This window comes from Heptranchias perlo, chromosome 30 (genome assembly GCF_035084215.1).
Source record: "Heptranchias perlo isolate sHepPer1 chromosome 30, sHepPer1.hap1, whole genome shotgun sequence".
Taxonomy (NCBI): domain Eukaryota; kingdom Metazoa; phylum Chordata; class Chondrichthyes; order Hexanchiformes; family Hexanchidae; genus Heptranchias; species Heptranchias perlo.
In genome coordinates this window covers 18,375,465-18,400,570 of record NC_090354.1, presented here as the reverse complement: position 1 = coordinate 18,400,570, position 25,106 = coordinate 18,375,465, and the positions used below count along the sequence as shown (strand labels likewise).

Genomic DNA, 25,106 nt, shown 5'->3' with positions numbered 1-25,106 from the left:
ACTGATCAAGACCTTCGATCCAGACCTTCAAAGCATCCTACGCATTCTCATCCCACGTAATCCCCGCGTGGGAGACTTCTACTGCCTCCCAAAGATACACAAAGCCAACACACCCGGACGTCCCATCGTATCAGGCAACGGAACCCTGTGTGAGAACCTCTCTGGATACATCGAGGGCATCCTGAAACCCATCGTACAGGGAACCCCCAGCTTCTGTCGTGACACTACAGACTTCCTACAAAAACTCAGTACCCACGGACCAGTTGAACCAGGAACACTTCTCACCACGATGGACGTCTCGGCACTATACACCAGTATCCCCCACGATGACGGCATCGCTGCGACAGCATCAATACTCAACACCAACAACAGCCAATCTCCGGAAGCCATCCTACAACTCATCCGCTTCATCCTGGATCACAATGTCTTCACCTTCGATAACCAGTTCTTTACCCAAACACACGGAACAGCCATGGGGACCAAATTCGCACCCCAATACGCCAACATTTTCATGCACAAGTTCGAGCAGGACTTCTTCACTGCACAAGACCTCCAACCAACACTATACACCAGATACATCGACGACATTTTCTTTCTATGGACCCACGGCAAGGAATCACTAAAGAGACTACACGATAACATCAACAAGTTCCATCCCACCATCAAGCTCACCATGGACTACTCCTCAGAATCAGTTTCTTTCTTGGACACACGAATCTCCATCAAAGACGGGCACCTCAGCACCTCACTCTACCGCAAGCCCACGGACAACCTCACGATGCTCCACTTTTCCAGCTTCCACCCTAACCACGTCAAAGAGGCCATCCCCTATGGACAGGCCCTGCGAATACACAGGGTCTGCTCAGACGAGGAGGAACGCGATGGACACCTACAGACGCTGAAAGACGCCCTAGTAAGAACGGGATATGACGCTCGACTCATCGATCGACAGTTCCGACGGGCCACAGCAAAAAATCGCATAGACCTCCTCAGGAGACTAACACGGGACGCAACCAACAGAGTACCCTTTGTCGTCCAGTACTTCCCCGGAGCGGAGAAACTACGCCATGTTCTCCGCAGCCTTCAACATGTCATCAATGAGGACAAACACCTCGCTATGGCCATCCCCACACCTCCACTACTCGCCTTTAAACAGCCACCCAACCTCAAACAGACCATCGTTCGCAGCAAACTACCTAGCTTTCAAGAGAACAGCGTCCACGACGCCACACAACCCTGCCACGGTAACCTCTGCAAGACATGCCAGATCATCGACACAGATACCACCATCACACGAGAGGACACCACCCACCAGGTGCATGGTTCATACTCCTGTGACTCGGCCAACGTTGTCTACCTCATACGTTGCAGGAAAGGATGCCCCAGAGCATGGTACATTGGCGAGACCATGCAGACGCTGCGACAACGGATGAACGGACACCGCGCAACAATCGCCAAACAGGAGGGTTCCCTCCCAGTCGGGGAACACTTCAGCAGTCATGGACATTCATCCACCGACCTTCGGGTAAGCGTACTCCAAGGCGGCCTTCGAGACACACGACAACGCAAAATCGTCGAGCAGAAATTGATAGCCAAGTTCCGCACCCATGAGGACGGCCTCAACCGGGATCTTGGGTTCATGTCACGCTACACGTTACCCCACCAGTGAACAAATGTTATCTGTTTTTAATATAATGGGTCATTTGCTGGCTCTCTCTGCCTTCCGGATGTTTCTGCCTCTCTCTGTGTTTTTTTTCTCTGTTTTTTTTCCCTGTTTGTTTTTTTGTTGAATGTGTATTCGGGGGTTCTGCAGGTGACACCTCTCTGTCTGAACACGGTGATTGCCTTGGCAACGGGCAGTTGCAGAGGCAGTCTGTAAACACCATGTATTGTTCAATATGTATAAATGCGTAGGCTTCAAGGAGCTCTTGAAACATTTGCCTGAGGAAGGAGAAAATCTCCGAAAGCTTGTGAATTTAAAATAAAATTGCTGGACTATAACTTGGTGTTGTAAAATTGTTTATAGTTGATTTATAACAAGTGAAACAGACAATGCAGTTATTGAGGATTTAAAATATTGTAGCTTATCAGTGTATCTTGGTGTGGCATGCCGAAATGTTGCATTGAAAGTTAGCATGCATCATAAATTTAAGAAACAGTGAAAAGTATATTTTATTTTTAAAAGTATGCATGCCTGTGTGTACATATTTCTTTAAAACTCCACCTTCCTCTTCCCTGCAAAAGGGACGCATATTTTGTGCACACCTGAGCTGATATTTAATCTTGTCTGGGCCATTGCTTGTCTGAATCAGTCATAAGGTTATGAGAGAATGACACAGATGCAGATGCCCTTTGGACGCTCTCTGTCCTTTAGTGAATTGTGCCACCATCATTATGCCTCAGGTGGGCTTAGATGATAAAGGGAAAACTTAAATAGGGAATTGAGGAGTGAGAATGTACACATTGCACACTTTGCTGGATTTTCAACTTTTAAAAAAAAAAGCTTCACTTGCTCTTCACCCTTTTCTTCCGATTATGTATCACAGTTTGGACAGAAACTCTGCCTCTCTATCGGGGAACATATGACAAAATATTACAGTACTTTATTACAGTTATCAAAATTAAGCTGATTTGTATTTCTGGCATGACAGAACCACAACAAAAAAAGGCACCTTGTTTGGACAGCTTTATCAAGTTGATTTTATTGAACATATTCTATAAACTGTATTGAGAATAACTGATCCAGTGAGATTATCCATATCCCTCAGTTTTCACTCTTAATTGCTGGCTCATCTTGCAGTGTGTTCTATTTCTTCCTCTTCCCCCTCTAAACTGGCAGTTCATGCTAATTATTTAAAGTAAACCCTGTTGATTAATACTAAAAAGTAACTTGCAGCAAGAGGCGGCTTCAGCTGGGAAGCAGTGTGTATTGGTGACTGAAGAATTGCATATATTGGAAAACATATTGAGTACTTGTTGGATTTGGCTGATTTTTTTTGGTGGGGGAGTGGAGAACGAGACTGACTGACACAAAACATTGAACCTGCTTAATACTTTGTGCAGCTCTACTAAATATTTCGGTGCCAAGACATTGTCACTGACATTTCAGTTTCTCTTCTAAAATGTAACCTACCTTACCTGTTCAAATGCCATGTGCACACACAGTTGTTAGAAAAGTATTGATTTTTTAAAAAATTGTTTTGGAAGGAAGGTTTAAGAAACTGGAATCTTTTGATCTTCTGCAATTTGTTTTTTGTATCTCAAAATGTTCCGAGTTGTTTTCTTTATCTCACAACTTTTGAGTATTTGGTCCATTATAAGCACTTTCACAAAGTAAATGTTTTGGAAATGAACCAAACCTGAAGGATAATTTTGGTGATCCAAAAAGTCACTTAAGTGAATACTGGAACATAAATTTATGTATTAACTAGATTAAATATATATTCACCATCCCTCCCCCACTATTTAATGGATAATCTGTTGGGAAAAGGCCAATTCATGTGAATAATGGAACTCCCCCCGCCACCCCACACATACTCTGATAGATAAACAGCAATTATGCTCCGCTAAATAGTCACACAGATCTCAAGATAATTATTGATGAGGAAGGCTATATGGCCGATCTTAATCCATCCCTCCAGAAAGATCCTAAAGCCTGCCTATTGTAGCATCTAATGTTTCTTAAATGATTCCAGGTTTTCACCTCCACTATGCTGTATGGAAGTCTGTTCCACATGTTGATCATTTTTGTGTGTGAAGAGGAATTTCCTGATATCGGTCCCAAAATTACTATTTATTAGTTTGAACTGATCTCTCCTTATTCGATTCCTATAATTTTAATTAAAGTAATATCGTGGATTTACTTTTTCCATTTCCTTAACAATCTTGTACATCTGTATATGATCACCTCTTAGTCGCCTCCTTACTAGGCTGAAAAGTCCATATTTCTCCAGTCTTATCATTTATATCCCTAACACCAGTGATCAACTTTGCTGCTTTTCTCTGCTCTGTCTCTAAAGCTTGAATGTCTCCCTTGTTTCTTGGAAGCCAGACTGGATGCACTATTCAATATGTGGTCTGACCAGTGTGATCACCTCCCTTTATTTATATTCTACTGTTTGAACTAGTAGTTCAACATGCTATTGGCTTTGTTGATTGCTGCTCTGCATTAATTGCGTATGTTGAGTGTCAAGTCAACCAAGACTCCTAGGTCTCTTTCAGCACGTATGTAATCTGGGAATGTTACATAGGGAGAAATCTTTTTTTATGCCACTTTTCTCCCTTACATTTCTTTCTTGAACCATACTCCTTGCTGAGCTCTGGTTTTGCTGAGGCTGGATGTCTCTTGGTACCTTACCCAATCTGTCATTATTCACACGCGTGCTTTGATGGTATTAACAGACTATTGATGGTGTTAGCAGGCTATTTAATCGGGTGGGGGAGAGGAGAGGGAGGAGATGATGATGTCCTCGTCCAGTATCTATATGTGTGGACTTTCTGCAGCAGTCGCTGGATAGGGGTTGGGAGCTGGAGTTTTGGCCAACTTTTTACCCCCTCTTCCCCCTCCCTATCCCTGTGGCCTTTGGGGCCAGACTGCTCCTACAGTTGCCTGCCTGACAGTAGCTAACTCGGCACAGAGATCACACATGGCACCTTTGCAGTCTGTATGGCTTAGGTCACTGGAAAAACCTGCTGAGCCTTTGGAGGAGCAAGGGAGACATCTTCAAATTTACTGGTATTTCTCAGTTGCACCTTATTGTCAGGTTTATTTAGAATTGTTGGGTTGAGGCAGCCTGCAAGTGGACATTTTGTGGTACAGTATGAGCTTTGCCCAGTCAACTGTACCATTTATGATGTCAAACTAAAAATCTACACTTGATGGCTTAAGTTTTCCGATTGTAGCACTGACTGTAACCCATTAAAATGAATGGTTACCATTGGAGTTATGATTTGAAAACCTAGGCCAATGTCTCCTGTGTAACCCCCTACTATCATATGGTTGCAGGGTGTGTGCTGCACATTGGTAAGAGTATAGGCATCTCATATCATTTAAGATTATAAGATAATTCAGAATAATAGATCTCCTATTTAATCATATAGTTGGTCTATTTGAAAAATAAAGAAAAAATTATTGCAGGACTTAATGGCTGATTTGCAGAGGCAAATGTCAAACAGTGCCAACAGGATTCAATTTTTATTTATTGTGCAGTCTTGACTTGGTATTAATATGACCACATTTTATGGTGGTATTTTTAAAATATATAGAAAAACAAGAGATATGGACCAAGTGTTTCATGAATAGGGTAGGTTTGCTTGCAGTTTCCAGCACTGACAACATTTCTTATATTTATGCAGGTAGTTACGTCAACAACTTACATTTATATAGCGCCTTTAACGTAGAAAAGCATCCTGAGGCGCTTCACAGAAGTGTAATCAGGCAAAACTCGATTCCAAGCTAAGGAAGGAGATATTAGGTGTGACTAAAAGCTTTGTCAAAGAGGTGGGTTTTAAAGAGGGTCTTAAAGGAAAAAAAGGAGATGAAGAGACTACAGGTTTCGGGAGGGAATTCCAGAGCGTAGGACCAAGGTGGCTATGGCTGAAGCCACAGCCGCCATTGGTGGGGTGAAAGGAGTAGGGGAAGCACCAGACCAGAGTTGGAGGAACGCAGAGTTCTCAGAAAGTTGTAGGGCTGCAGGTTGTAGAGATCGGGAGCAATAATGTTGTGACCGGATTTAAATACGATGAGAATTTTAAATTTGAGGCATGTTGGGATCGAGAGCCAATGTGTGTCAGTGAGCACAAGGATGATGGGTGAGTGGGATCTGGTACAGGATAGGATATGGACAGCAGAGTTTTGGATGAGGTAAAATTTATGGAAGGTGGAGGATGGGAGGTTGGCCAGGTGAGCATTGGAATAGTCAAGTCTAGAGCTGATAAAGGCATGGATGAGAGTTACAGCAGTAAATGGGCTGAGGTAGTGTGGAGGCGGGCAATGTTATGGAGTTAGAAATAGGTGATCTTTGTGATGGAGAGGAAATGGTGTCGGAATCTCAGGTTGGGACCAGATAGGACACCAAGGTTGTCAACAGTCTGGTTCAGTCTGAGACAGCGGCCAGGAAGGATAGAATCAACTGAAGGAAATTGCAGCTCATCCAAGACTGGATGTCGAACACGCAGTCTGACAACACAGAAGCAGTGCAGGGGTCAAGAGAGGTAGAGCTGGGTTTCGCCAGTGTACATGTGAAAACTGACCAGATGTCTGTGGATAATGTTGCCAAAGGGTAGCATGTAAATGAGGAAGAGGAGGGGGCAAAGATAGATCCTTGGGGGACTTCAGAGGTATTGGTGCAGGTGTGGGAAGAGAAGCCATTGCTGGACATGCTACAATTGGAAAGTTAAGAGTAGAACCATTCAAGGGCAGTTCCACTGAGCTGGATTAGGGAGGAAAGGCGTTGGGAGGAAGAAGGTGTGGTCGACCGTGACAAAGGCTGCAGAGAGGTTGAGGAGGAATAGTTACTGATTGGAATATTTTTGTCCTTGTCAGGTGAAGGATGCCAGTGTTGAGAAACAGACTGTTCTATTTTGGGTATCCAATGCCAGCTTCAGGGACTGTTGGATCATGTGTAGCATTGGCTAAATGTATAATAAATCTAATTCTGCTCTTCCCGAACAACTTGTCCTTGTACCAACAATAGGGCATTCCCTGCTTTACTACTGTGAACTTTTCTCTTTCTCACTGTTGTTAGGGATCTTTGAGTGGAGTTGCCAATTTGTGCCAAATTATGGGCAGTTCTGTAATGTATATTCGTTTCCATGAGGAACTAAGTTGAGAATAGCCAAATTAATTTCATGTTGGACTCTTAAAGTGGACAGAGAAGGAAACTTTATCCTGTTGCTCTAATATGTTGTATGGGCCAACTTAGCTGAAAGAATTGTACTCTACCTTATTTGCACCAAGTCCTCAGTTAAATGGATTATTAAGTGATCCTGTCAACCCTTTCCCCTTCCAACAGTTAGCTGTTACTCTTGATAGATGTGCTTTAAGAGTGTAACCGGGGTGTTTTCGCAGTTGATCTTTTGTGTGTTCTATTTCAGCGTCAGGCAGGCAGCAGCTCTGAGGGCACAGAAGATTCTGACTTTTCTGCTGATCTGGACCATACAGATAGCTCTGAGAGTGATGGACAGCCACGGCGATCTACCAGATTAACCAGATCATCATTACGGAACAGCCAAAGTTCTCAAGGTAAAGGGGAATTATGAAACGTTACAAGATATGAGGAGGAAAATTAAGTAAGATTTAATTGCTGCCAAAAGTTTGTCTAAAAGCATCAGACTGGAAGTTTTTTGTTCTGATTCAAAAAAAAGTGAGGCAGCAGTTCATACAATAAAATGTCCTTTGTAAGGTGAAGCTAAGGACCGTTTTAAATTCTCCCAATGACTCTGAGTTCAATCAGTGAGTAGTTAAGCCAATATATACCAAAAAGGTCCCAGATTGAATTTTTAGCCTGTGCTGAGTTAGCTGATTTAATCGGCATGCCTTCATAGTGATTTGCACTGATCACTCAGGAAACGGTGGCATTTGTAGTACCGTGAGTACTGTTGCCAAAATATACTAGATTCTGCTCTTGAATTTTAAAAGAAGTTTATCGGCCAGGCATTTAGAACAAGTTACGTGCAAAAGTAAAGGGAGATGTAACTGGCTATTCGTTTCATTGCTGTTTGTAGGATATTGCTGGTGCAGAATGATTGCTACATTTGTCTACATAACAAGTTAATGAACTTTAGGGTAATTCATAATGTGAAGTGCTTTGAGACATTTCATTGTCTGAAGTGCTTCAGAGATGACAATATTATGACAATCAGAATGAAGCAAATCATTCTTACTAAGTTCAACAGAATGATTTATTGGGGTTGTTAGAAAAACTAGGGGGAGAATAGTGATGGAGCTGATCTTTACTGCCTTTCTCATCCAAAGAAATCTTACAAATACGCTGTTTCTGTGCAATTCCACAACTGTGGCTCACTGAAGTGTGATTGAAGGCCTGTCTGCCATTCTGCTGGTTTAGGTGGATGTTGAAGATCTTCATTCCAATGACCTTTACATTCAGCAGGTTAACAGTGATGGAATTTTTTTTGAGCAGGGCAGCAAAAATAAATCTGTGGATGCTGACTTGACCCTTGAAGAGAATGGACTGTAATTATTTTTGGGTCCAGCAGGTAGTAGAGGGTTTTCAAAGCTGAAAGGGAGAAACATGATCTGTTCTACCCGAGGCCTTGCTGTCTTAGTAGTAGTCTGGGTACCAACTGGTACTGCACCTTTCATGGTTGGGAAAAGGTTAAAATAAAAAAAAATGCTTTGGCATTGAACGCCCATTAGTTGTAATAAAAGCAGGGGTAGCATTTGGCACAGTTGTTAAAACCGCATATGATGTAATTTTAAATATTTTATGTGTAAAAACAAAAAGCAAAAGTTTGAACTACTTTTCAAATCGGCAGATCTGATTTTAATTTCAAGTTGCTCCAGCGGCCTATTAAGCTCTGCCCGTAGCCTGTTTCACTGTAAAATTGTTTATTAATTATGAATACCAGTTAGAATTTCACAAGATGTTTATTTTTTAAAACCATGAAAATGCAAGCTAGGCACCAAAAGTTTTTAAGAAAAATAACCTCCTTTATTTTTAATTGAATTTGTAAGAGCTAGCTGTATTTTGTCTCTAAATCTAAAATGTTGTAGATCTGATTTTGACTCAACAAACCTTGTGCAGATTCTAGTCCAGTGCGCCAGATACCATCGTATGCCTCAGATGAACCTGCCTATGCTACAAGAAGGGTGACACGAAGCCAGCAGCAGACCACCCCAGTCACACCTAAGAAATACCCATTGCGACAGACTCGCTCCTCTGGCTCAGAAACAGAGCATGCAGTTGAATTTTCAGACAAAGGTAAGATCAGGGATGCATGTTCAACTGACTGTGTAATGTGTTGATTTTTATTCAGTTTTCATGAATTTTCAAATTTCCTCCAAATTGCATCAAATAGCAAGCCGTGTCTTTCTTTTCTCATTTATCAGATTCTACTTCATAATTTCTGTTGTTATGATTTATTTTTAATATAATGTAATCCTCCTTCAAATAGTGTTTTCTTTCTCCTGTTCTAATTTTTGAGCCTTCCTCTTTCTCTTAATTCTTCTTTCTCCCATATTTCTGCATCTTTTACTCTTGGGAGGCCATCACGTACTACAAAGCATCACTGCCCCATTAACTTCAGCAGGCCAAGCAGCTAACTAATCCTACATAGCAGTCATAAAAGGGATCTTGTTGCTAAAGCAACATTGATGAACTCCTTGATTCTCTTGGTTATTTGTTATAAAAATGCAAATGATGATGTTCCACTGTGATCATTATTTCTTTTCACTCGGTGGGGGAGGGTGGGGAAGAGGACTATAAAGAGGCTCGTATTTTATTCAAGCCCAGCAAATAATTGCGGGATTTGTCCGAACGTGAAGACATTTTTTTGTTGTTGTTTGGAATGCTTATACTTAAGTCATTTTTGAATCACTTAGATGTAAATGATGTATTTGGTCAAAATAGTTAGTCCATTAGTCCATTGGCCCATTGTATTTGTGTACCATTTCGTCCCTAGATAATCTGTTTACACTAGTTGGATCGAAAGACTTAGATGTTCTCTCAGCCCAGGCTCATTGTAAAAAGTTGTCTTGCTACTTTTAATCAAGCCAATACAGGCAGAGTGGGATGAATAGCTTCTTTCTGTGCTGCAATTTCTATGGGGGAAAAGTCTCAACAATTCTGCTGCCAAATTCAAACGCTGCTTTTTTTTAAAAAAAAATTGAATTCTGCTTGGTGTACCTGCCAACTGAGAATTTGTCTTAAGATTCACTGTACTACTAAAGGAAATGTTTAAAATTCTTCTGGGGTTTCAGTGAAGTTTGTTTGTACAGCTTATTGTTCTGCTGACAGCATGCATTTACCTTGTGCTTTTGTTGCACACAAAGGAGGCTTATAGTGCCATGGTAACCATATTTGTCTGAACCATCTCATTTACTCCATATCGTGCTTACTTGAAAACGTTATATTAGTACTGTAGTTGCCCTGATTGCCAAGCATCGTTTAAGCAACTGGTTTTTGAAATTCCTCTACTTTGTTTACTTGCTTTGGCAATACAGTCTGGTAGAAGTGCAAAAGTAAATTGCCTGCTTCAGGCATGCTTGAAAAATCGAAACTGTCGTTATCTATTTCCTAGGGGTAGATAAAACAGTTCAATAAATCTTGTAGAACAGTTTTGCTTATGATCAAAAGCATGGGTAAGAGCTGCTAAAAGAAGGGTTGAATGAACGATTGTGGGATTTAAAATTGGGAGAACCAAGGGGAAAGAAATATCGAGATAAAACAAGAGTTGAGGATAATATGCCGGCTGAAAAGTACACACATATACACTTGTATTTTTGTAAATGATTTATTTATTTTTTACACTATTTTAATGCTCACGATTCATCAGTGTAGGAGTGAAACACCCTTGTGACAGAGTTTGAATCCAGCAGAAAACTGTCTGTGATTCAGCACTAAATTGATAATGTCACTTAGAGAGGCAGCAAGATTACTTGAAATGTAAATGTCACAAATGCAGTAGAGGATGCCTTCTGATTTAGGATTTGTGGACCATTTTCTACAGAAATAATTTGGAAAAAGAGTTACTGTAAATGTTGTTTTAAGGTATAGTGCATTCATGCAAGGGGGCCTGCGATTATATCTAATTAAGATTCTAAACGGCAAAGCTGCTGTCCTGCATATTTTTCCTCCTCCTTACATCTCTGCTGTGTTGAAATCAATACTTATCTCAGTCTCCTGCTCTCACTTTTTCCAAGGACCTTAAACCATGGAACTGCTTACCTCCCTCAGTAGTCCCCTTTTTTAAGGCTTTTAAAATCCAAGTTTAACATTGCTTTTATTTTGTTTTTCCTTTTATTCTTTTCAACCTTGGTGATGTCCTGAACTATAGAGCCTTAGCCTTTCAACTTGGTGTCTTTTTTCAAACAAGCTGTTTATTGATTATTAGCCCTATCATTCAAGAAAAAAACACACACTGTCTATACATGAGTGCCTCAAAAATGTATATTTTTAAGATCCTGGATACAAACAGAAGGAGGTTGTATTGGGATCAGGTGTTAAATATTTATGGTTGCTATTATTCATTTGTGCTATTAACACTTTTTTTACTTTCAGATACCAAAACCGCAGTCGACCATGATGAATCTCCCCCACGTACCCCTACAGGCAATGCTCCATCCTCTGAGTCTGACATTGACATTTCCAGTCCAAATGCATCGCATGATGAGAGCATAGCAAAAGATGCTTCAATGAAAGACTCTGGAAGTGACCTATCACACAGGCCCAAGCGCCGACGTTTCCATGAGAGTTATAATTTCAATATGAAGTGTCCTACTCCGGGCTGCAATTCTTTAGGTAAGACATGCTCCTATGTTTGCTGAGCATTTGAAGAATTTTGTCACTTCTTTCCACTGCTAACTTTAAGGAAAACTTTAGAAAAGGAACAGCTGAGTTACAGATGTTTAGTCAATGGACAAAGCATTAGATGGTACAGTTTTGTTATGTTTATCTTTTTCTACTTCCATTTTAAACTTCATTTTCAATTTTTCTTTGGATTTTCCTGAACAAAGCTGTATGCTGGCTGAGAAGCAGGCATGTTACCTGATTATGGACTTTTGTCACTGTCACTGTTGCTCTTGGTATAGGTGCACAATAATGGGCAAAGTGACTCTCTCCCTCCCTTAAGGAGGAGAGTTGTGAAATGTCAGCACTCACTCTCCGATGTGTGTCTTTCCACCCCACCCCCCACCCCTCCCCCTTCAGAACAGTACACTAGAGATTGATGCCTCTCCTTTCCCCCAACTCTCCCAGAAGCTACGAGTAAGAAGTTGCTGTCTGGTGAATTGCAGTTGCAGATCAATAGTCATAAATGTAACTTTCTGTTCAACTTTTTTTTGTTAATTTTGTGCTGTTCAGAGTGGCGCTCTCAATGTTGGGGAATGAAATACTGTTCCATTTTGGACACATGCTCCATGTATGGACAGTTAAGGCATACCACTGCTTGATCCAGAATAAAGCTACCATCTATGTGTGAACTCTAGCTTCAGAAAAGCATGTGTTACTGCTTAAGTATAAATTCTTCCATTTTTAATCCAGCTATTTTTATGGATTTGTTATGAGGGTGGCAGTTTAGGACTCAATTATACTTTTCTGTTGTGCACCAAGGGAAATAGATTCAAAATACTGTAATCATTTCATAGAAGACCTTTCTAGCCAGAAGGAAAAGGAGACCTAGGGCCCAGAGGTGATAGGAGAATTGTTGCTATGTGGCTTGCTTTCCCAGTTATAAGATTATTATAAGTTAATATCTCGTTTGGTTAATTATCTCTGATGGGATAAGCATACCTTTTACCTGGGGCCAAAATACAGGGGTTGTTAATATGTGAATCTAAGGAAGGTGTTGTCAGTGAACATTGGTTTCCATTAGTGTGTATTTTCCCCCCCCCCCCTCACTAATTTTCTTCCCTTCTGTAAGCATTGATGCTGGGTGGGTACTGTGCCATGGATGCCTTCTGGTACCTTAGCTAAGTACCATTTTATATGTGAGCCTTGATGGTGTGTGAGAACTTGATCCTGCCTCATCTGATATCTGCATTTACACACTTCCAGCAGGGATAACTAAATAGTAATCAGGAATAGAAGCCCCGTCCAATTTTGTTTTTCCTTCCTTGCCCAACCTATGGGCACTAAGGCCAGTTGTTGCACCCGTACTGCCGTCCTGGCTGAAACCGCTAACTTAGCACAGACAAGTCTCATAACTGGGGCCTTTCTGGTCTATTAGCATCAGTCATTAAATAAACAAGGTAGTATCACTGTTTGAATAGTGGACAGAGGACATCCCAACATAAGTGTTTGTGCACTAATATTTGCATAGCATAATTTCAGGGCCATAGATGTTACTGCAGAGTTTGTTTTGTCTTGATGTGCTTGGGGAGAAAATAAAATGAATTGCTACATTCAATTATAACATTTTGTTTGTGGCCCACTTTTCTCTTCCCTACTTTCCCACCATTTCCTAATCAAGTACCATTCCCTAATCTTGAGGAACTGCTCCAAGATTTCTGGCAATCCCGCTCTGTAATTGGCGACTAGTGAGCCTGCGAGTGGCCATGGTTGATTTGTCTTTCAACTTATTGTTTTCTTCTCTCTCCTCTAAGAAGCAGCTCTTCATATGACTGGTCACAATCAGGAACTTAGTGTGCAAGAGTTCAGCTTTATGCAGTAAAAGTATTTTTTGAAAAAAATCAATTTACAAAGCATGAAATTACATATGGTGTCATTTTTTTAGAAATTTAGAGAGATTGTGATAGGAATGAACAATATGTTTGGGATGGATAGAACTCTTTAACGGACATTTTCTGGTTTCCTTTCCACTTGTGAGTATTCTGTCACCAGAGAATCTATCCTGGTGTCTATACTGACACCTAGTGGATTTTCAGCTAAATTGAGAGTATATTTCTTGTGGCTTCCATTAGACGTTGGTTTCTGTAGAACTGTTTATATTTGCAGTAAAAATATATTAGTGGAACAAGCCAATGAACAAATAATGCAGTCCGGTATGCAGTCTGTAGGGGAGAACTGAATAGTGTGATTTTAATTTCCTGTAAAATTTTCATTCTGGGATTAGAAATAGTTCTACAGTATAAGAAAAGAAAGAACTTGTATTTATACTGCACTCACATCCTTCGGATATCCCAAAGTGCTTTGCAACCAATTCATTACTTTTGAAGTGTAGTCACTGATGTAATATAGACAAAACACCACAGCAAGATCCTACTGACAACAGTGAAATAAATGACCAGTTATTTTGTTTTGCTGATATTGGTTGAGGGATCAAAGTTGACTAAGACATCAGAAGAACTCCCCTGCTTTTCAGGTATGGTCATAAGATCTTTTGCACTCACCTCACCAGGCAGATGGGGCTTTTCCAAAAGGTGGCACCTCCAACTGTGCAGTACATCCTCAGTATCATACTGAAGTGTCAAGTCGAGATTATATGCTCAAGTCTTGTGGCAGGGCGCTAAGCTGTTATCTTCCGACTCAGGTGGAAGCGCTACTGCTGAAACAAGCTAAAAAGTTAGAATACCATAAACAAAGGGAAAAGACAACATTCTGCCTGATTTTCCTGTGGGTATGAAAGAGAAAAAGTCACATTGGATATAATTTAAAAGAGAAAGATTGTTCCTGATTATATTGCTATCTAGAGCTGTATTGCTACAGTTCAAAGTTGGTTTTGCCATGAAAGATTCTCTAATTATGAAGCAATTCCTTTGGGTCTGTGCCTGCAAATAGTTCTCTATGCAAAGTACCCAAACCATTCTAGCTTTAAAGAGTGGTTGTGTGGATTAGGTTCAACTGAATGCTTGATGTGAATTTTGTTCAAGGATTTAGGACTTTTTATTTCAGGAAGCTCTTGACTACACTTGCTTTCATCAATGGTCATGCTGCACAGTAACAATTTTTATACAGTATGTCCTAAATGGAGGAACAGAAACAAAATAATTTCTCAATTATTTTTGAAATTTGAATACTTGTACACTTTTTCATTTGAAGGTGAACCTAAGATCTGAATATATGGATTAAAAAATGTTGAAATGTGTTCTTGTTTATATGTGATTATCTTATTACTCATCTGGTTAAATATAGGCCATTTGACTGGAAAACACGAAAGGCACTTCTCCATATCTGGCTGCCCATTGTACCATAACCTGTCTGCAGATGAATGTAAGGTAATGTAGACTGTATGTTGTGAAACATATCCAGACAATAATTCTGCTCAAAGATTACTCTTAACCTACTTTTTTTTTGGTGGACAGGGGAGGGAGTGAAGATCATCACTGTAATCTCCTTGCCCATCATTTCACTTTTTTAAAAAACCTTTTTTGTCTTTCTGTTGATTTTGTGATTTCCCTATGATTATACTAAACCTCATTTGGTGGCTAATACAAATAAAATGATAGGTTTGAAACACATTCCGGTTAAATCTAGTTTCAAGACTAAAACAATATTTATAATGGCTATGCACATGAGAGCTATGTAATCTACAGCAAGAGGCTGTGGCAGTTGCATTTCCTGCAAAATTTACCTTTATTGATGTGCATGTTCTGAAAACTTCAGAACACAGTTCAGGCGATGGTCCTCATTTCAATCATACATTTATTGCACTTGCTCTGTGAAAATATTAAAAATCTTTAAGAACCTATAGTGCATTGTAGCACCCTTGCATTGTGCTACAGAGTGATTTGAGAGTTAATGCTTGCAACTCTGTCAAACTACCCATGTTATAGTAAATCATCGCCGTTAAAGAAACAGTGATCTCTGCATCTGCTGCAGTGATGATCCAGAAGTGTGCACTAGAAAAATCTTGCAGCTGCTCTGGGTTTACATGAAGAACATGAACTGTTCAGCCTAATTTATAGCTCTGCTTTTGAATCAATGGTAGAAATATGATGGAAACCACACTAGCACTTTTGGAATCCATCTCTCCATCGCTGGTAGAACCATGACCAACACCATATAAAGTCTGGATTCTTAAGTGGGAGACCCAGGAATTTGCTAGGAGTACAGTTGGAGAAACATAGCAATAGTTTGTGTATTTCAGTGGCTTGGGGCCTGGAACAGGGAAACCAATCAAGTTAATGTAATAACAGTGATTTTTCTTTAGCTGCTGGAGACTCTTCTGGTAGTTCAACCGTTCCAGCTCATTTGATAGTGCGGTGGAGGTGAGGCGGGGGAGATGAAGATGTTTGCTACAGATCAACATGTCGATCTGTGTTCACCGAGAAGCTGCATAGCCCTGCTACTGTGATGTGTATGTTTGTGTCCAGCAGAGTCTGAATAGGCTACATTAAAAAAAAAAGTTGTTGAGCTTAAGTAAATAGAGATGGGATCTAAATCTTCTTCAAGGTTGCTGATATTAAGTCTGAATCAGGCTGTTTAATAAAATATTTAGAAACTGGTTACTTAGCCTTTTGCCCAACTTGTCAGTACAATATTTATCTGATTGCTTCTGGTGTTGGTATATTTTAACTTCTAATATTCTGGTGGTGGTGGCCCTTTGCAGGTTAGAGCTCAGCAACGTGAAAGGCAGATTGATGACAGAGCATTATCGCAGAGACAAGATGAAAACAACAGACATGCAACCAGGCATCAGGCAAGTCTTCATTATCACCACTACAGTCAGAAATGTTAAGAAAGTAAAAAGAATTGTATTTGTACTGTGCCTTTCACATCCTCTGGACATTGTGTTTCATACCCAATTAATTATTTTTGAATTGTTATTTAGGTAAACATGGCAGCCAATTTGCTCACAACATGGTTCCACAAACAGCAATGAGAAGATAAACTGGTTATTTATAACGTTGCTGGACGAGTAATTCAGAGGTCTAGACTAATAATCCAGGGTATGAGAGTTCAAAACCCCAAATTGTGCCTTTGAATTCAGCAAAAAAATCTGTAAATAAAAAGCTGGTTCTCAGTAAAAGTGACCATGAAGCTGTTGTCCTTACTTGGCCTGGCCTATATGCGACTCAAGGAGGTGAGGGAGGATAGAGATGGAGAGGGGAGGACAGCAGTGGCGGGGGATAGAGGAGGATGGAGCGGGACAAGGGAGCGAGAGTAAGGGTTGAATAGGTGGAGGATGGATGGGGAAGGACCTGGAAAAGGAGGGGTGGAGGGAAAAGGGAAAGGAGGGGTAAAAAGAAGAAGCGGAGAGATAAGGGAGAAGAGAGGGTGCCAATGGTGGAAAATCCAGTCAGCGGGGAGAGGGTGTCAAGATAAATAAACGAGTGAGGTAGGTGCTGAAGAACTGGAATTCGGGTTAACGAGATGGATTGAAGCAGGGCCCAGCCAGCCATCGGGGGAAGGAAAATACAGCTAATAGGGGAGGTTGGTGTTGATCAGGAGATAATTAAGTGGGGTGGTGGGCTCTGCTAAGATGATATGCAGCCATGGTGGGGGGTGGGCAAAACCAATGGGGGGGGAATGTAGCTGAGTTGAGATTGAACTGTGAATTGGAAATGCAGCCTGCTTGTGGAGGAGGGGGACCAGTGGGTGGGGAGGTCCAAAGGGGAAGTGTATCAAACGGTTGGGAGTACAAGTTGGAATGAAAAAGTGGCCTGTTAGCAGGAGATGCAGCAGGTGATCGTAGATTGCAGCAAATGTGAGAGGAATGATTGGAAAATAAAGATAATGTTGTGGTCACATGCTAATTCTTTTCCTGGCAATTTCTGAGTACAATTAAGGACACAGATTTCAAAAGAAAAGCAGGAAGGTGGGCCTGTATCACTCCTGTATGTGAGGGATACTCATCAGATAAAAATTAAAAACTGGCTGCACAACTATGTTTCAGTACAGCTTGGGATTTACATCAATGTAATCTGGGTTTGGGAATATGGTTTACTCAATTTGCGCACTAATTAAACCAGGACACAATTGGGATGATGGGAATCTTTTCACTGGAGAGCGAGACAGTAAAGAAAATACATTTTGAAGTGGTCGTAAATTTGAAAAGTTCACAGGACCACGGGCATCATCAGAATGGAGTCATTTTTGATCAATAGGGCTAAAAGTTACTTCCAGATTGAATGAGTGGGGGAATTAAAGGCTATCACAGTAACATTAGGGCACGTAACGTTAGTCTCACAGCACCACCTACAAGAGCAATACTTAACGTTTTGAAAATAGATTTAATCAAATGGAACCAAAAATCTAATTATTTGACTCAGTGTTTTAAATCTAAAGGGGGGGGCGGGCTCAGATCTTCAGCTGTCAGGTTAACATATAGGGAGTAAAAATCAGCAAATGCTGGAACTACAAGGGAGCCCAACCAGCATTTAAGAAAGAAAGGTTAATGTTTTGGATTTTACCCTTCATCTGAACATGGTTTTTTCTTTTACCTCCAAAACTTTATAGCCTATTGTCCGAGGGGAGATGAGGGAATAACTAAGGAAGAAAATTAAAATTGAATGGCTATATGGGACTGGAAGGCAAGTATATAACATGAAGTTCAGAGGGATCGTGGAGAAAAACCAGCATTCATTTTGCGTTAAATAATTGCACTAGTTTATATTAGGATTGGAAGAAAATATTTATTTTGGAACATCAAACGGTGACTGTGCACTTGTATTAGTTGCTATAGTTCTTGATGCCTGCCAGTAGATGGTGCAGCAATAAACTGAAAACTTGAACCGTTCTAATTTGTGCTCGCCGACTGCTTAGACAGTTACAACAGTGCAGGGATTTGATCTTGGGCATAATTATTTTAAATGAGCTTTCTGGCTGCAGCATATGACAAAAGGTGTTCAGCCTTGGCTCAGTGGTAGCACTCTCGCCTCCGAGTCAGGAGGTCATGGATTCAAATCCCACTCGAGACTTGAGCACATATTACAGGCTGATACTTAAGTGGAGTACTGAGGAATTGCTGCACTGTTGGAGTTGCCGTCTTTTGGGTGAGACGTTAAACCGAGGCCCCGTCTGCCCTCTCAGGTGAATGTAAAAAAATCCAACGGCATTATTTGAAGAAAGGAGGGAAATTCTCTCCACTGTTCTGGCCAATATTTATCCCTTAATCAACATCTACGAAAACAGATTATCTGGTCATTATCATATTGCTGTTTGTTGGACCTTGCTGTGTGCAAATTGGCTGCTGCGTTTCCTACATTTCAACAGCCACTACACTTCAAAAGTAGTTAATTGGCTGTGAAAGGTGCTTTATAAATGCAAGTTCATTCTTCATTAACTGTGGGGTGTGTGAACAATTAAATGCATGTTTCATATAATTTCAGTATACTTCCAGTTGTCATTAGCAAGGATTCAATTTCAGATTCAGTTTAGTTTGAATGAAACTAAACAGTAATTAGTAACATTCAACAGTTTTTGTTCACTAATCCATAGGATTTGTTTTTAAATTGCCTAGATTACAAGTGTGTTCTGGTTGACACGTTACAAATCTAGATAGTTCAACACAACTGTTCTTTGCCATGAAAATAAACTATTTTTTTTAAAGATAAATAAAATTAGCAAAAGAGAAAATTGTGATTAAGTGGACCATAGTGTCAAGAAAGGGGAAAAATTGGAATGTAGGTTAGAGGCTATATTTGAACAAAAATTAGCACACTGTATCATTAGGGAACTAAAAACAACCAGGTGTTAGCTATGGATTTAAAGCCTGATTAAAAGTAATTGCCATCACTTTGTAGCATATAAAAAGACATGAAACTATGTTCATATCAATAGTTCAAGTTGAATGGCTGCACTTTATCCTTTCGCCAACATTTTTTTTGAGTTACATGTGTGCAGGGCACAACAGGTTCATAAACAAACGAGGTGTTGATGTTGACACTGTTACGTGACTGAGCATTGCAATGGCCAACGTGTTAGAGGATGTATTTTTATTTATGATTAGATTTTCTGTTTATTCCCCAAAATTAATAAGGTTCATAGATTTGTTAGGTGTACACTTAATCATACAGTACTTACAATCACATCTGATGATTGTGGGAGTCAGCATGTTACAGTTCTGAGATCTGTATTCAGGTTGATCGAACCTTCGAATCCAAGTTCTTGTTACGATTTGTCTCTTTCTCTTACCCTTGTCATGTGGCAGTTAACACATTTATCCATTATATAATTACATCAGAAGGTAAAAACAACTTCATATAAGGAGAAACTAAACAGAACCTGTACCTTCTCAATACTCAGTTAATAAACAGATTTTCTCACTAACATGCTCTTTCTCTGTTGAACTAAAAAGATGAGTTATCTTATGTACATTCCTTTCCTGTTGCATTTAATTGAAGATTTGCCAAATGAAACTACCAGCTATAAGTTTGTATTTAATTCGATATCATTCAGCACTGGTCTAATTCTAAACTCTTAATTAAAAAGATAATGTTTGAATCATACTTCCCAATTTAATAAACAAAAAGCTAACGTACTACAATGTAAAGAAAAATTAACAGTGATGTTACATTAGTATTATTCAAGTCAGTCTAATTAACCCTTTCCTTAAAAATGTACTATCTTAAATTCTATAATATAAAATTGAAATCAGTAATTACTGTAAAGAATGATATGAGTACAATGAACCATGGATTTTTATTTTTATTTTCAGCAATTTTAGACCGGTGTGGAAAAGTATTACACTCAAACTTACTTCTTGTCTTTAGGCTCCAACAGAAAAACAGTTGCGATATAAGGAAAAGGTGACAGAACTTCGGAAAAAAAGGAATTCTGGACTGACCAAAGAGCAAAAAGAAAAATATATGGTAAGATTATTGTGAAAGTTGTCTTGACGACAAGTTTTATTCCTTCAAGTGAGAGCTTGGACCTGTTTCTGGCTGGGGCAGAGAGCACCTCGTACAAAAGGTAGGTACTGTGTAACATTAATTATGGCCAGAGTGATCTGGACAAGTTTCGATCGCCGGGTGGAGGGGGGGTTGGAGAGGAATTTTCCAGATTTTTTTTCCCCTAATTGGCCTGGGTTTTTTAATCTGGTTTTTCGCCTCACCTAGGAGATTACGTGGCTTCTGGGTGGGGTGGGGTGGGGAGTGTATATATTGTGATGTACAAGGCATCGCAGTTGTGGGACAGCCTGTATGGACCAGTTGATCTTTTCCTGTTGGTAAGTTTGTGGTGATGCAATCCTTTTTGTTATTAGATACAGAGAAATGGGAAGGGGAGAGAGAGGGTTTTGTTGAATCTATTCCTCTTTAATTTAATAGTGCACTATCCCTACAATCTATCAGTTTCCAAATACTTACTCATGGTTCTCCATTGATTTTAGACCATAACATTGAGCACTGATTCTCTACTACACATACTATAAATGTAGAAAAAATATCTTATAAATGTTTTTCCTCACAATGGACAGAAAATCAAGGCTGAATTTCCCAAACAGCATTTCCTTCATGTACTGACCATAGAATCAGTATGATGTGTGTTTATTTTTAAATTTGATTAGCATTTGCATGACCATAGTGATGCCACCCAGGCTACTCTGCTCTCGACAAAGTTCTTTCTTCCGAGGTGGTGATGCAAAATAAAAGCCATCTATCAAATTCAGATCAAGTGTGAATATGTAAAACAGATTTTTGGAATTAATGTTTCAATCTTTAAATTATCGGCAAGTCCTGGGAAAGTTCAGGCTCCGTGGGCCAGTTATTTTTGTAAGTTTTCTGCTCGTACGCCATTACATTTAAATAAACAGTAATATTACAATAATAAAGCTACTCAAATGCTTTGCTATGGTGATATATTACAAGATAAACACAGTTTTATTTAAAAATAAATTTTGAACATTTTTTGATCAGTTTTCCATCCCCCCCCCCCCCCCCCCATTATTTTTTCCCCATTCTTCCTCTATCAACAATACTTTTTGATTTAGATTGTTCGAAGTTCTGATGCAGATTACCCAGATTTGTAATTCTAAGCGCTAAGGCAAGAGATTCTTTCTTTTGTAATAAGTTTGGATGTAAATTTTTATGCATTTCATTGTTGATCCATTTGACTAGTTTAAACATACGGACGTACAAAAATGACAGGCAGGAAAAGATCTTGCCCATCAAGCCTGCCCCACACTTGTGAAGCATCATGATTAGATATCCTCTACCCACCAGTAGCCATGTCGCCTCTTGGCAGAGGCCAAAAAACAGATAAAAACCCACGGTCAACTGGGGAGGGGGGAAATCTGGAAAATTCCTCTCTGACCTTGGGCAGTCAAAAACTGGTCCAGGAGACCACATTGACCATGCTTATATTGCCTGGCTTTTCACCTACCTTTTTAAAAAACGTGATCTCTGCCCCAGCCCGAACTGGACCAGCTCTCTTTTGAAGATTTGCAGAGTCAGCACTCACTGCACAAGCTGACAACTTGTTCCAAATGTTCACTATTCTCTGGGGGATAAAAACGTCCAACATCTAACCTTATCCTTGCATAACTTATATGCATGACCCCTGGACTCCCCCAAACTATTAAATTGTAATTATCAGTAAGAATACATTACAGCTGTGCATAAATTGTACCCCAGGTTAGGAGGACATAAAAATTGTACATGAAAGTAGGACTGCACACTTAATTCTATGGTAGTTAAAGCTGCATAGCCCCATCGTTAGTATTTTTTGTTCATTCTATTCACCTCCGCCAGATGTATGAAAAGTTGATGCAAATTCAAAGTGTGAATGTGTTTCGCTGACTTTTACATTTTCCTAACCCAACATCAGAAGCAGAAACGTTCGATGCATTCTTTTAAAATTTGAATAGGTGTGCCTTATTCTACCTTAATTATTTAACTATTTTACTTTATTGTAGCTATAAAAAAACTTGCATTTAGTAGCACCCCATCTAGAACAACTGTTCGAAAATACTTAATACTAATACTATTTGGGCAATGGCATTGAGGGAGAGAATGATGTGGATTCAGTCAAACATTTTAGTTTTACTTTATTGTTTGAATTAATGCCTAAATTGGTTGTCTATTATTAGGCTTCTGTGCGACAAACAGTGTTTGGTAAGGTCTTTTATTAAATGTTGTTTCTTATACACTATGCTGCGTTATTTAAATTGATGCTTTTGAACTTTTAAATATTTAATTAAATAATTGTTCTGCAGTTTGTAAGGTGTGTAATGTGCAAAGGTGAGACAGTCGTTGCCGAATACCCAGCCTCTGCCCCGCTCTTGTAGCCACGGTGTTGATATGTATAATCCAGTTCAGCTTCTGGTCATTGGTGACTGCCAGGATGTTGATGATGGGGGATTCAACTTCAAATGGTGCCATATGAAGTCCAGGGGAGGTGGTTGGGCTTTCTCTTTTTCAAGATGGTCATGACTTGGCACTTATGGCTCAAATGTTATCTGCCAATTGTCAGCCCAAGTCTGGATGTTATCCATGTCCTGTTGTAGGCTGGTATGGATTGCTTCATTATCAGAGTAGTTGTGGATGGAGTTGAACATGTGGAATAGTCCCACTCTTGGCCTTATATCAGAGGGAATTGGGGGAAAACCATCACCTGGTAACACTCTTCAAAAGATTTGTGCACTGCAGTAATGCCTTTTTGTAAAGGTGATCTTTCCTCATTTAATTTTGTAAGTGTCTGGTTTTGAGTGGCATTCTTTTCATTTTGATAGCAACAGCCTGGCCCTAACTTGTTCATAGAATGGTTACAGCACAGAAGGAGGCCATTCGGCCCATTGAGCCCGTGCCGGCTCTTTGTAAGAACAATCCAGTTAGTCCCGTTCCCCTGCTCTTTCCCCATCGCCCTGCAATTTTTTCCTATCGAGTATTTATCCAATTCCTTTTTGAGACAGGAACAAGTCAGCATCAGGCACTCCCAATTCAGTCAAAGTGCAGACAACTGTAGAGTAAAGCTGCACCATCTATGTTCCTTAACATCAACTTTAGGACAGCATTCCCCACTGCACTGGAGGCGAAAGCAAATCACCTAGGGGCTTTGTCCCTTTAAGAAGTTTGCATCACTATGCTGTCAGTTTAATTTCTGCTTCCACCACTTTTTCAGGCAGCACATTCCAGATCATAACTACTCGCTGCGTTAAAAAAAAAAGTTTTTCCTCATGTCGCCTTTTGTTCTTTTGTTAATCACCTTAAATCTGTGTCCTCTGGTTCTCGACCCTTCTGCCAATGGGAACAGTTTCTCTTTATTTACTTTGTCTAAACCCCTCGTGATTTTGAAAATATTACAGAAAAAAATATTGCTTTACTTAAGACCTTGAAAACAAAGACTATAATAGTGAAAATCAGTGTAGTTTAGCTGCGAACAATTCTTGTCTTTTTGAAAGATTTTTGCTTTGCTTTTGGTATTAACTATTTTCTATGATCTATCAACTTCCAAGTACAGAACTTCTGCCTCTCTAATTCTTTCTGACCAGAGACTGTATGGAACTGTTTCAGTTACACTTCTTCTCGGCATTGTCTTCTGCAGTTAAAATATTGAAGGTGTGGTTCAGAACAAGCTTTTGGGGGGGGGGGGGGGGGAAAGAGAGGAGGGGAGGACGAGAAGGACAGAACACATAACTAAACTGGCAGCATAGTGATGCAAACTTCTTAAAGGGACAAAGCCTCTAGGCGATTTGCTTTTGCCTCCAGTGCAGTGGGGAATGCTGTCCTAAAGTTGATAAGGAATATAGTTGGTGCAGCTCTACTCTGCAGCTGTCTGCAGTTTGACTGAATTGGGAGTGCCTGATGCTGACTCGTTCCTGTCTCAAATATTAAAATAGTTCATTCCCTACAAGCACGGGCATTCCTCACTTTAAGCACACCATGCATACCCCTGCCATGACAAACAAATCCTCAACATGCCTGTACATGTGATATAAATAGATATTTGCTGGTGATCTCTGGTTGACAATACTTAGAACCTGCATCACATCTGCAAGCCTCGAGTACAAATCTGAATACTAATACAGAGAAGATATGCTAAGGCTTTACAGTGCACTAGAAGAACAGGTTTGATGGACTGATGACAAAAATGATCTTCTTGCTTTAGAAAAGGGCAACAAGACTGATCCCAAGTGTAAAGGGAATGTGCTGTGAGGAAAGATTACAGCTTTTTAAAAATGTATATATAATTGAAGTTGCTTTTTTTTTCTTGCTAATTTTCACCATTATATTTTTTTCTGCCTTCTCTTCTGAAGATGTTAACTCTATGCTGGAGTATGATTCTATGGATGTGGATTGCCCTCCAGTAGCTCATCCAGTGACCACTATTCATTTGTGTGCTTTGAGAGTGAGTGGCACCAGGCTATAGGATGAGGGTGATTTGATAGCCAAGCTGTATCCTGTCCTCACCTGATATCTGCACAAGTGCACTTAGGGAAGGATTGTTGGATAATGATCAGGGCAAGGGCCCTGGCTGATGATTTTGCTGTTCTTTTGACACTGGAGGACGTAAACAGAAATTAGTGAGAAGTAAATCTAGAACAGCTATCAGAAAACATTTGCTTAGTCAAAGTGATAAATGTTTGGG

General features: G+C 40.0%; 1 protein-coding gene across 4 annotated transcripts in view; it reads left to right on the top strand.

Annotated features, from left to right (window-relative positions):
• The window catches only part of kat7b (K(lysine) acetyltransferase 7b), a 79,326-nt gene that overhangs the window by 19,810 nt on the left and 34,410 nt on the right, over positions 1-25,106 (top strand). For all 4 annotated transcript variants that reach the window (XM_067968994.1, XM_067968993.1, XM_067968995.1 and 1 more), the window contains 6 exons: positions 7,096-7,243; positions 8,766-8,942; positions 11,241-11,480; positions 14,772-14,854; positions 16,189-16,278; positions 20,294-20,392. In XM_067968994.1, the coding sequence (XP_067825095.1) occupies positions 7,096-7,243; positions 8,766-8,942; positions 11,241-11,480; positions 14,772-14,854; positions 16,189-16,278; positions 20,294-20,392 (837 nt within the window). The remainder of the gene's footprint in view (positions 1-7,095; positions 7,244-8,765; positions 8,943-11,240; positions 11,481-14,771; positions 14,855-16,188; positions 16,279-20,293; positions 20,393-25,106) is intronic.